Genomic DNA, 12,532 nt, shown 5'->3' on the forward strand with positions numbered 1-12,532 from the left:
ATCTACTGCTATGAGGCTCACCTTTCTCATTCAAGGGCCTTCTATGAGAAAGACCATCAAGTTGCACATACTTGTGAATGCCTCTTGGAGGCAAAACACAAAGTCTGAAAACTAGGGACTATGTAGAACTGCATGACTTTTTGAAACTAGAACCATTTAGTTCCTACCACTGAGTTGGATGGAAGCACTGGGACAAATCCGGTTCTGAGAGCCATATCCCCAGAAGAAATAGATAGACTCCTGGCCAAATCCCTTATTTCAGAGGTTGTGCTTATCTCCCTTGAAATAAGCATTCCGTTCCCTCCAATTAATAGGCATAAGAACCCTAAAAGTTGAACTTCTGTCCATAAAGGGTCCTCATTACTCTCAATCTGTTCTTATACCAACAGACCGCACAACTGTATCTTCCCAGTTCATTTAAGATTAATCTCAAGGAGCTGGTGAGCAAGGTTTGTAAATTAGGTGTGTAAATTAAAATCTGTGTCAATTTCGGTATTGAAATCTGCTTTGGGAGATTATTCCTTGTTTTGAGAAGCATGCAAAACAAAACAATAGATATTTTCTGTTTTGGTACCAGTGATATCTGGCTGAGAATTGAGGCCTCAGATTCCTTATCTTAGAATATTTCCCAGGTGTCAGACTAGACCTGGAAATTTTATTGCACTACCCTGTGCGCCGGTAGATGGCGTCCTTCGACTCTGTGCGTGAAGTGATGTGCTGTGCCACTATGTGTCACCCCATCGCACTGACTTCAGTTCTTTTCTTTCTTCTCCAGTCTGCACCATTCCGGAGAGAGCTACCCCCAGTCAATTTTTTATTGCCTTTTTTTTCTCAACATTTGTTGAATACATTTTTAAAGATTTCATCTCCTAGTGTGTTGGGGATGTCAACTAAAAAGCCAATAGTCTTGAAACTATGCAATGTGGATCTCAGGCAGATGTTTGTGACAGACCCTCGTCTGGTTTGCTTTGGTGCTTGGAGAAGGACCACGTCTTCAATAACTGCCAGGACCTTTGCACCATGATCCTGAGGGCGCTGATGGAATGTTCCCTGAAGCTCCTTGCCTCCGAGGTCGGACAACCTAGTGATGCTCACGGTTCCTGTCATGCAGAAGGTTCCGGGACTGCTCGTGGAGCTGCTCCCGATGACTGTCGTAGCACTCAAATCATCATGTAAGTCCCACAAGAGGAAAAAGTCAAAGAAGTAAAAGCGGTCTTTGACTTTCCCAGCTGGTTCCAGGCCTCGCTGTACCGCTGCGACTGTGCCAGGGCCTCCCAGAATTTTCTAAAGCGATCTCTGTCCGATTTATGGAATTTTATGAGGCCTTGCACCTCATATTTTGGCTGCCCAACCAATCTGGAGCTTTTTTGTGCCCCACAGGTTTGGGAAGGACCATACTGGATTTTGAGCGGGGCATCCGCCGTCTGAGCCAGTTGAGCCCCTTGTACCCAGTGCTGGATCAGGAGCCGCACCGCCTGATCCTTCGGTGCCTGCTTCAGTTCCGATGTTGCCAACGCCCCATTGCGGCATAGGCCCCATCGTCATTTCCACTTCAGACATGGAGCCTGACTGGCATTGTCCAGTGCCTGCGCCGACCAGTACCATGCCCTCCAAATCGAACCAAGTTCTTTTTTTTTTTTTTTTTTGATAGGTCTGGAGAGGATGAAGATTTCAGTGGCAATCAAGACAAACTTCTTGGCGGAGGTACTTCAGCTGGGGTCACTCCCTCTGAACCTATGCTCCCATTCAATGAACCCACAAAGAGGTCCTGCTTGGAACCTGGTTCAAATAAAGACAGTGGCCCCCAACCATCGTACTGCTCCCGGGACCCCAATTTCCTCGCCCAGCACCCCTTTGGGCTGATAAAGCCACTTGTGTGAGATTTGGTTGTTGTGAGAAAGTGGCTCTATATATACTGGACTAGAATGAAGTACAGTGTGTATAGAGTCCACCAACTCCAGAGGTATAACAGAGGTAAAAGTCAGAACTGACCTTACTCTCCAAAGTGGTAGCTTGGTCGAGCAGTAAGGCAGTACCAGAGGACAGTGTAAAGCATTTGTTGTACACACTCAGTCAGCGAAAGGTTTCACACACTCAAGGACTGAACTCCATGCCAATTGTTTTTATATCCACAGATATAGTTGTTTTATTTTTAGAACCGTTATAAAAAATATAATTTTCTCGTTATGAGTACTCTCATGTGATTACTTTGCAAAGGAGCAATTAAGTTTGTGCACACAATTAATACCGTATTGACAGTAAGCAACACAATCCTAAAACACACTATAGCATTGAGCTCAATGAGTTTTCCACATGTAAGTACAGTTGATTACTATACAGATTACTTTAGTAGTCCCAGGACCAGATCCTAGATTCAGTCCTGGGGTCTAAGCTGAAATCAGATTAGCAAAAACGTTTTAGTTACTGTAGTGAATTTTCATGAATATAAAGCTGTTTTAAAAGTTCACACTTAGAAACTTTTCAATGCAAATCTGACCATGTTATTCAATCGGAGAAAATTCAGGTTGCAGGTAAAGTACGGTCGCGTTACTTTTGTAATCCAGCACTGGTCTCCTGGGGCCAGCACTGGGTTCTTAACTTGAAACAGGTAGGTAATTGCGTTTCAGTATTTCGTATGATTTTTAAAGAATATTTAAAGTTTTCAAAAGTAGACAGAAGAAATTTCATAGAAAAGCAGACAATGGGTTCCTATGGAGAAAATACAGATTACTAGTAAACCCGGTGCGGATTATTTTTACGGTTCAGTACTGGGCTGAAAAGTACAGTACTGACTTCTCCCCTGATCACAGGTGAGTATTTCGGAATTCGTCTGATTTTATATGATAATTTTCCGTTTTCAAAACTTCACACGTGGAAGAAATTTCATAGAAAAACAGTCAATGGTTTCCTATGGCAGAAATTTAGATTACTAGCAGACACGGTTGTGATTACTTTTGTGGTTCAGTACTGGTCTACGAGGTACAGTACTGGCTTCTCTCCTGATCACAGGTGAGTAATTCGAAATTCGTTATTCGGCTGATTTTAGATGAATATTTTAAAGTTTCAAAACTTCCCAGATTTTTCGAGTCAAACCAGTCAATGTTATCCTATGGCAGGAAAGTGAGTCATCAGTTTTCAGGTGAGTACTCGACTAGTGAAGTTAAGCTTTCCCAGGCTGTTGCGGAAGGAAAGGATGCTGCGAAGGTCGCCATTCAGTGTGGCCTGGACACCGCGGACTCTTTAGGGAGAGCGATCTCTACAACAGTGGCCCTGCGTCGTCATGCCTGGCTTCGGTCCACTGGGTTTTCGGGGGATGTCCAGAGTTCCCTCATGGACATGCCTTTTGATGGTACTCGCCTGTTTGGCGATAAGGCAGACAGTGCGCTGGAGCGTTTCAAGGACTCTCTGGCTACGGCCAAGTCCTTGGGTCTCTCCACCACGTGCCCAGCCACGTCTACCTTTCGTGGCCACGGAAGGGGCGCCCCTGCCTGCTTGTTCAGTCAGAAGCCTGCGCAGAACCAAACTCAGCACAGCCGTGGGCGTGGAGGCCGCTGTGGCGGCACAGGGGGCTAGCGGGCGGGTCAGGCCACCTCCGCTCCCGCAGCATCCGCCTCAGAGCCTTCCTAGTCTGAGCTTTGGGTACACCCCACGCCAGTGAGCGGCCGGATTCGGCATCACCTTCCCCACTGGCGTTCTGTCACTTACGACAAGTGGGTGCTGCTGCAACTCATCCGGAGGGGTTATTCCCTTCCCTTTGAGTCTACCCCCCCAGCCTTGCCACTTCAGTTCCACTTCATATCGGTGGATCATTTTGCGCTTCTCCAACAGGAAGCCATGGCCCTCTTGGCCAAGTGGGCCATCAAGTGCGTTCCTGGGTCAGAAGTAGGACGTGGTTGTTATTCCCACTACTTTCTGGTCCCCAAGAAGGACAAGGGGGGCTTGCGCCCTATCTTGGACCTCAGGAACGTCAATTGCTTCCTCCGGAAGGAGAAGTTCAAGATGTTGACTCTCACTCAGGTCTTGGCTGCCCTCAACCCTGGAGACTGGATGGTAGCGTTGGACTTGCAGGACGCATATTTTCACATCCCCGTCATGCCGGCCCACCGGCGTTAGCTGCGGTTCACAGTAGGCCAGGAGCATTTTCAGTTTGCCGTGCTCCCCTTCGGCCATACCAGCGCTCGGGTGTTCTTGAAAGTGATGGCGTTGGTCGCAGCTCACCTGTGCAGGTCAGGGGTGTCAGTCTTCCCCTACCTCGACGACTGGTTGTTGAAGGCGGGCTCGCCCCAGGCAATGGTCACCCACCTTCAGACTACGGCCGACCTCCTGCATTTGCTGTGGTTCTCCATCAACATGCCTAAGTCGCACCTGAGTCCCTCTCAGAAGTTCCCCTTCATTGGATCGGTTCTGGATTCGACGTGCTTTCGGGTTTATCCCCCCGCGCAGCAAGTCCGGGATATTCAGGCTATGATTCCAATCTTTCAGCCTCTATCCCGGGTTTCAGTGAGGATGACCCTCCGGATCCTGGGCCTGATGGCCTCCTACATCCTGCTAGTGCAACATACCAGATGGCATATGCGGGTTCTGCAGTGGGACCTGAAGTTCCAGTGGGTGCAGCATCAGGGCAACCTGTCTGATCATGTCCAGATCTCGAAGGGCACTGCACGACAATTGCAGTGGTGGCTCACGAATCGCGATTGAGTCAATGGCAGATCCCTCTCCCTTCCCCAACCGGAGCACCCGGTGGTGACTGATGTGTCCCTCCTGGGATGGGGAGGCCTCTTGGGAGAGGCGGAGATCAGAGGCCTCTGGTCTCCAGCGGGATCCCGGCTCCATATCAACCTTTTGGAGCTTCGGGCGATCCGACCTGCACTGAAGGCATTCCTTCCCTCTGTCCGGGGAAGTGTAGTCCAGGTGTTCACGGACAACACCACTGCCATGTGGTATTGCACCAAACAGGGCTGGTTGGGGTCGTGGACCCTATGTCAGGAGGCACTGCGCCTCTGGACATCGCTGGTACATCGAGGCATTACCTTGGTGGTTCAACACCTGGCAGGTTCTCTGAATGCCAGGGCGGACAAACTCAGCCGCCGGTGCTTGATGGATTACGAATTGATTCTGAACTTGGACGTGGCGCAAGGTCTCTTTCAGCAGTGGGGAGAGCCTTGGTTAGATCTATTCACCACCGAAGAGAACGCGCAATGTCATCAGTTCTGCGCGTTGGAATTTCCAAGGCGGCACTCACTTGGCGGCGCTTTTCGTCGTTAGTATAGCTATGGTCTGTTGTACGCCTTTCCGCCTATATCACTTCTGCCCAGAGTGCTGAAGAAGATTCGGCGCGACATGGCCCAAGTCATCCTTGTGGCTCCGGATTGGGCACATAGATACTAGTTTCCCGAGTTACTCAACATGGCGATCGATCCCCCGATCCGACTGCCTCCAACCCCATGCGTGAAGATTGAGCGGCGACAGTTGACAGCTTTCGATCTTCCTCCTGAAGTCTGTGATATTATTCCTTCAGCCAGGCGTCCCTCCACTAAGACAGTATACGCCTGCTGGTGGAACAAGTTTGTGGCATGGTGCACAGCTAAGTCTGTGGATCTCCTTTCTGCCCCTCTTTCCGAAGTTCTTCTGTTCCCTTTCTTTGGCCCAGCAGGGCTCTGCTCTTGGCACTATCGAAGGTTATCTTTCAGCCATCTCCGCCTTTCTATGGCCTCCAGATCAGCCTTCTCTTTTTAAGTCTCCGGTTGCTTACCGTTTCCTGAAAGGCATCACGCACACGTTTTCTCCCGTGCCGTTCATTATGCCTCAATGGGACTTGAACCTTGTCTTAACATATCTGATGTGCGTTCCCTTTGAGCCCCTTCATAACTGTCCTTTGCGTCTTCTCACTCTTAAGATGGCTTTCCTGGTAGCTATCACCTCTGCCAGAAGAATGAGTGAGCTCCGGGCTCTTTCTTCCAAACCTCCTTTCCTTTCTGTTCATCCGGACAAGGTGGTTTTAAGGAACCGTCCTTCTTTCTTGCCAAAGGGCATCACGCCCTTCCACGTCGGGCAGACCATCACTTTGCCCACCTTCTTTCCGCCTCTGCATCCTTCAAAAGAGGAAGAGAGGCTCCACCATCTGGACCCAAAATGTGCGCTCTTGTTCTATCTGAAGCACACACAACAGTTCCAAGTGGATGACCAGCTCTTTGTTGGATATGTGGGCGCCAAAAAAGGTCAGGCCATGCACAAACCATCTCTCGGTGGGTTGTTCTGTGCATCAAAGCATGTTTCTCTTTGGCTAAGAAGGAGCCTCCTGTGGGACTGCGTGCCCATTCTACCAGGGCAATGGCAGCCACTACTGCCTTGGGACGCGGCGTTCCTTTGCAGGACATTTGTCAGGCGGCTACGTGGGCTTCGCTGCACACGTTTACCAAGTATTACTGCGTTGACAGTCCAGGCCGGTGAGACGGCTTCTTTGGCCGTTCTGTTCTCCGTGACTTTCTGGTGTAATCTTGTTCGCAGACCCACCTCCGGGGTTGGTATTGCTGGGGCATCTATTCTAAGGTAAGGAGTCTATCACAAACGTGTCTCTTTCAGATGCACAAGTTACTACTTGTGTAACGATGTATCTGTAAGAGACATTAGTTAGTGATAGATTCCTTACCGCCCCACCCATCCTCCCCGTTCTGCGAACTGATTTTGAGGGTTAAAGTCATCCCTTTCAGGGCCCTGGTTTCATGGCACCAGGTGTCCGTTTCTTGCATGGCTCTGTGTTCCTGTCGCGGAAAGTCTTGTACAGAACTGATGTCAGTGCGCATGGGTGGCGCCTAAGTAGTCTCCATGACGTCATCTCGGCGATTATGACGCCAGCAACAGATGCGGCGCTGCATGACGCCACCTACCGACACGCAGGGGCACTGCAGATGAAAATCTTTCCGGATCCAGTCTGACGCCTGGGGATATTCTAAGGTAAGGAATCTATCACTAACTAATGTCTCTTACAGATATATCGTTACACTAGTAGTAACTTGTGCTTATAAGATATACAAGAACATCATTAAAAATGGTTCATATCACGTTTGCTACTCCCTCGTATTATAGGAGCTTCTGCCTCCCTGTAGCCTACAGCAGTCTCTTGAGATTTCAAATGATACACCTGAGGCTGTGGTTTGGCAGTACTCTCCGACTGTGTTTTAACCTTGACCACAGATAAAAATACCATTTAACTCAATCGCGACCCTCCTCGGAAAGTGACAATTTAGCCTTTTTTGTTTAACATCATCTGGGAATAAAAAATAACTTGTAACTCATTGAGGTGCTGTTTGGGGAAAAATAGTGTACCTTCTTTTCTTTTTTCAGAGGGTCAAAACATTCTTTAGCAGGTACTTTCCTAAAATATTTTTTCTTTAATCTACCTCTGCTAAGTTTCTAGTTTCTAAAAACATAAGTGGGTCATTTATCAGAACTCCACAAATATTATAGGAAATGTAATCTTAATCTGTAATCAAGTGTTACTGATATATTCTGCAGTTCTTGAAGTCAAATGCAAAATGCATTAGTATTCTAATGTGAAGCAGCTGGGTATAAAAGGATGGTGAAGTCCAAGGGTTTCTGTAAAAACGTTAAGATAAAAGTAGCCTATGCAGAAAAAAGCAAATGCCCACAGAATAATGTGCTCCTCCACGCCACAGGCTGGAGAAATGAGACTAGAGGTGACAGAAGTAACGAGTAAGAATCCTGGAGTAGGGAGATTTTTTATCAGTTTGCTCTTCTTTGCAGTTAAAGTACTAGAGTCTGGCGGACACAACTGGGATGTGCCTATGCATCCACCCCGGAGGCACATTGTTATTACGGAAGCAGCAACAGACTTTTCTGAGACCCCTTTATAATGTGGATCAGCCGAACACCAAATGAGTGGTGGCCAAATCACAAGGGGGTGTTCCCTCATTTGCACAGGCTTGGTCCATTGGTACCTGTTGGCATTCTCCTGCTGGCAGGTGCAATATCAAACTGCACTCACCTACTGGGGATAGCTGCCGCCTCTACAGACTGAGGTCATCCACCTCCAATGAAATACAGATCTGCTCCATCTTCAACTGATGCTCTCCTCAGTGCATGTTTAGTTTAATTTATCTGTGCTGGGTGCGCAGATTTACGGGTGACTCTGCGTACAAACCAATACAGTGCCGCCGATGCATAATTCATGCCCCATTCTCCTGTGCCATCCTATGGAAGGACTCGCCACTTTTAGGAATGTATGGGCTGGGCATCAAAATGACTTATGTAAAACATATTGTTCGCTATTTCCAGAAGAGGAGCTCAAGTACAAAAATGTCTCAATAGTGATCCTTGTTGGATTCTCTCCTTAGAAATCTGACAGGTTTCTCCGAGTCCACATAAACTGCCTCTTTGGCTTAAAGAAGCACATCACTTTGTAGACTCTGTAATTAGACCCCACTCTCCCTTCCTTATAGAGTCCGTTCAAACCTGACTTCAGGATGGAGGTTTAAATATTGGTCCTATTTGACCTGAAAGAATACAAATCCTTGTATGCTGCATACCATACATGTCCCCTCTCATGAGCTTTCGCCATGTGGCCCACATCACACTCTATTAGCTGTGTCTCATTCGTCCTCACCCTGAACGTATTGCAGATTGGATCTCACACACATCTTCTTTCACGAACTGCGCGGCGAACACAAGGTTTATCCTTCCCTTACAACGCCTTGTTGATTTATGCCTTGACAACTCCATTGAAATCGGACCCACCAAAGTTCGTTTGGATAGCATTACCTTCAGTCAGTGGACGTAGAGTATTCCACCGAGGTGTTCGCTTTGGCATACCAAAACTGTTGTTCTTTCCAGAAACCGAGGACATTTTTGACTCAACCCCAGATCGGGTCTCATTTTTACTACACGGTTCACGACACTTGAGTCCCGGGCCCTGCCGGGTCAGAATTATCACCGGCGGAGCGACTTACCTGGAGACTTTTCACTTCATCATAGCCCCGAGGAGTCGCAGGAAACTATCTCATGAGCGACGTAACACGTGTCGGCTGGATTGTTTTGAATAACATTAAATACTTCATTTCGCACGAACCAGAAGATGAATTTCTTGTTTATCCACAAGCTTTGTTTCTAATTGTACCAGTGTCTACACTGACACATTGTATTACATGTAACGGTTGTGTGCAAGGGTATTCTGTTGCGTATTTCTGGTGTGACAGCATCTGCGATCACATAATTGGGGGGTTATAGGGCTCATCCCCTCACCCTTTTTGCACCACATTTTGTACCTATCATTTCCGGACCCTTTGCATTGCGCCCTTTCCCCGACACAAAAACCCTTGTGAATTTCTTGGTCTTGTTTCACATTCAAGACCGTAAACTACCAACACACTACCCTCCCTTACTGACGAGATCAAGATCTCTGGTGGACAAACAACGCAGACATCAGTGACCTTGACAGGCATCGGAGTTCAATAAGAAGACACAAGGCATGCTGCTTGTTTTGCATCCAAAAATCTGCAACTCTTTCCAATACAAATCCATAAGATTCCATTTCTCTTCTATTAACAGATGCAGCTGGACATGCACCTCTTCAAGAAATGGATTGTCTGCAAGTTCTACCGGATTCCTCATACACCTCATCAGGGGTAGCAAGCGCTATATAAATGCAAGCCTATTTCCTCTTCTATCCCTCCACTATCCTTCTCCATCCAAATAACAGACTAAAATCTCCACCGCTCAAATTAATTTCATATTTCACTATACTAATTCAGCACTAATCCTTTATGGGTTCCGGAGTAGCGTGCTACTCATCGAACATAGAGCTTCGATGCCTCGTCCGGGATAGTAAGCGATATATAAATGCAATTACAATACAATAGACACTGAGCAATAATTTCTGTAATACGTTGCACTTGAATTCCCCTATTTCATACCACGTCTTCCTGTACAGGGTTTCATTGCTTTACAACTGGGTTGTCTCTTTTAAGTGCACATGCTAGTGCTCCGAAATCCTGCTGTTTTGACACAGTAGAAAATAAACTTGCTGCAAAGCATTCTGGGAGTAACCCTAGTCTTGAACGATCTTTTATTTAAAGGGAAGAATTCGTTTTAAGTGTTGATTTGAAAACAAAATGCAGGGATACAGTCTTATACAAAACTGCTCTGGCGTCTATGGTACAGCAGGGACTCGTGAACTAACTAATAACTCCTTTTAGGCCATTGTCACAGGCAAGTAACATTTTTCGTATTTACAGGCCTGTCCGTATGAGGTGCCTCTTTAGTATTCTGCTACTTTTGAACTTCTTGTATCTGCATCAAAGGTCTCATATGTTGTGCGCACAATGTGAAAAGTTGTGTTATTGCTCCTTTGCGAGCTCATCTTTGCATTTAATTCAGTTGAGGCGTTTTTCTCCTCTTGTTTGCTGTTCCTTTATGTAAAGCTCTGCACAGTTCTTCTATCGCTGATATGTACTTTCTTCTTCCATTGCAGCAAGCCTTCTGGTGTTTGGTGCAAATCTGTGAGAAGTACCTTCCTGGTTACTACAGTGCCGGTCTAGTAAGTATCGCCAACTGGAGGACGGAGCTCAAACTTAAGAGGACAATTAGAAATGTTCGCAATCACCCTCACCTCGGGATAGTTAAAAATGCTGTGTGGCTGGTTGCCATAATGTTTTATTCTTCAGTTTCACTCCCTGCTGTCCTGTGATTAGGAGGTTATCTTCTACTGGACAGTAGAGCTCCACCCACTGATCCGCCGCACCTTCTTGGCACCCAGCAAGCTCCTGCACTACAGTTCATTTCTCTGCCTGCTGATAGAACAAATACCAACCAGATCCACATTTGGAAATAATTTCTTTTCAACTAGGTTGCTTTAGTATTTTTGACCATCTATATTGTCCTCAACTTTTTCTCTGGAATCTCTTGCTCACTAAGCTATACTTTTAAAACTAGGGTTTGCAAGCAGTGTCGAATGTTTCAGGGACTTTTTTCTGATTCTGACCCTCATTCTTTGACTCCACAAACAGTTGACATGTGTGCCCAGTTGCACTTTCTTTTCCTTCAGTATACTATTGTCTCATTTACTGTGCGTTTTCATGGCGTCTTAATCTTTACAATGTCTGCAGTAGCAGACCATGTTGGAGTGAAACCCATCTCGATTGACCGACCCTTTATCTAGAAGCCATGGCAAAATCTTTTAACAGAAGGTAGTAAATTACCTCGAATCAAGACACTCAGCCCACTTTGCGGGAACAAGAAATCTTACAGGCAGCAGTCTCAAATCAGTTGAGAGTATTTGCTATTTCCAGGACTGCAGTTGTAGTGACATAAAACTGTTCCCTTAATTTCATATGCTTTTATGGTGCTCCGCAATGGTAACAAAGGTGGGTAACTGAGTAGCACGATGTGCCTATACTTTTTTTAATTTTAGAAACACAGTTCCTCTGCTTTTTGTGACAATACAACAATCCCTGTTGGGTTCATTCAGAGAGTTGACATGCTTCAGATAAAGTGTAAGGTGGGAGTCTCCTGTGCGGGGAAACCAAGGGAGATGCAGACAGCGTAACAAGCCTTCTTGCCAGAGGGGCTGCTTACCTGAAAGAAATGTAAATGTGTGCAACTGATCAATCTGCAAATGTCAAGGGTGCTTGGAAGCCGGTATTTGCTTTAATTGATGGAATCACTTCAAGCTTCCTGATGAACCATTTTTTCTTTTTTATGAGATATTGTAGGGGAGCTACCAGCTAAGTTGTAAAATGTGTACGTTTAAAAAACATATTTAAAAATATTGCACTATGTACAGTGTGGGTATTACTAAAATCTATTTTTTGGAAACATCATTTTATCTTAAACCTTTTTGCGCATTTTCCAGGAGCCTGTCTTATACTGCGTGTAATGGACGTTTAAAATAACTTACATGTTCACTGTGGTTTCTGCCACACACTTGGGACCTTGTAGCATTAAACATACAAAGGTCAGTATTCTGCACCAACCAGGATTCATTCAATTCTCTGGCTCTCTGATACAGTGCATTAACAAAGACAGGTTTTAAAATGTACAATAGTGCCTTTCCCACTGGTTAACATAACTTGCATTTAATTTTCATTTAAGCTGTGCATTATTTTTATATGTTGTTACCTGAAGGTGAAAGACTGAAAAAAAAGTAACAGAATATATATATATTTTTTTAACCACACCCCTGTGCTCACCCCGCCACCATTGTGCACAGCATTACAGTTTCCATAAATTTGTTGTACTCACTTCGATCACTGGTGCTTGGTGAAGGCCGGCTGCTGCACTCACACACCCCAACTCATTTCTTCATTACCCCACCACCACTCATGCAAATTATTATATTTTTTTTAATGTCGTTTTTGCAGGGTTCGGCAGCTACCATTTGCTTTTGGGCTGGTCCACCTTATTACAAATGTTTTTTTTTTTTGTTTAAATCCCTTTTGGACAGGTAAAATAATTTTATCATTTACCGATCCAAGTGGCATCTACCATCTTGGATTTGAAAATAAAAACAAAAAGAAAG

General features: G+C 45.8%; 1 protein-coding gene across 1 annotated transcript in view; it reads left to right on the forward strand.

Moving 5' to 3' along the window:
- TBC1D10B (TBC1 domain family member 10B) overlaps positions 1-12,532 on the forward strand; it is a 367,011-nt gene that overhangs the window by 204,096 nt on the left and 150,383 nt on the right. The window contains exon 6 of the mRNA XM_078652863.1: positions 10,487-10,552. Within this exon, the coding sequence (XP_078508989.1) occupies positions 10,487-10,552 (66 nt within the window). The remainder of the gene's footprint in view (positions 1-10,486; positions 10,553-12,532) is intronic.

Source organism: Lissotriton helveticus, chromosome 7 (genome assembly GCF_964261635.1).
Source record: "Lissotriton helveticus chromosome 7, aLisHel1.1, whole genome shotgun sequence".
Taxonomy (NCBI): domain Eukaryota; kingdom Metazoa; phylum Chordata; class Amphibia; order Caudata; family Salamandridae; genus Lissotriton; species Lissotriton helveticus.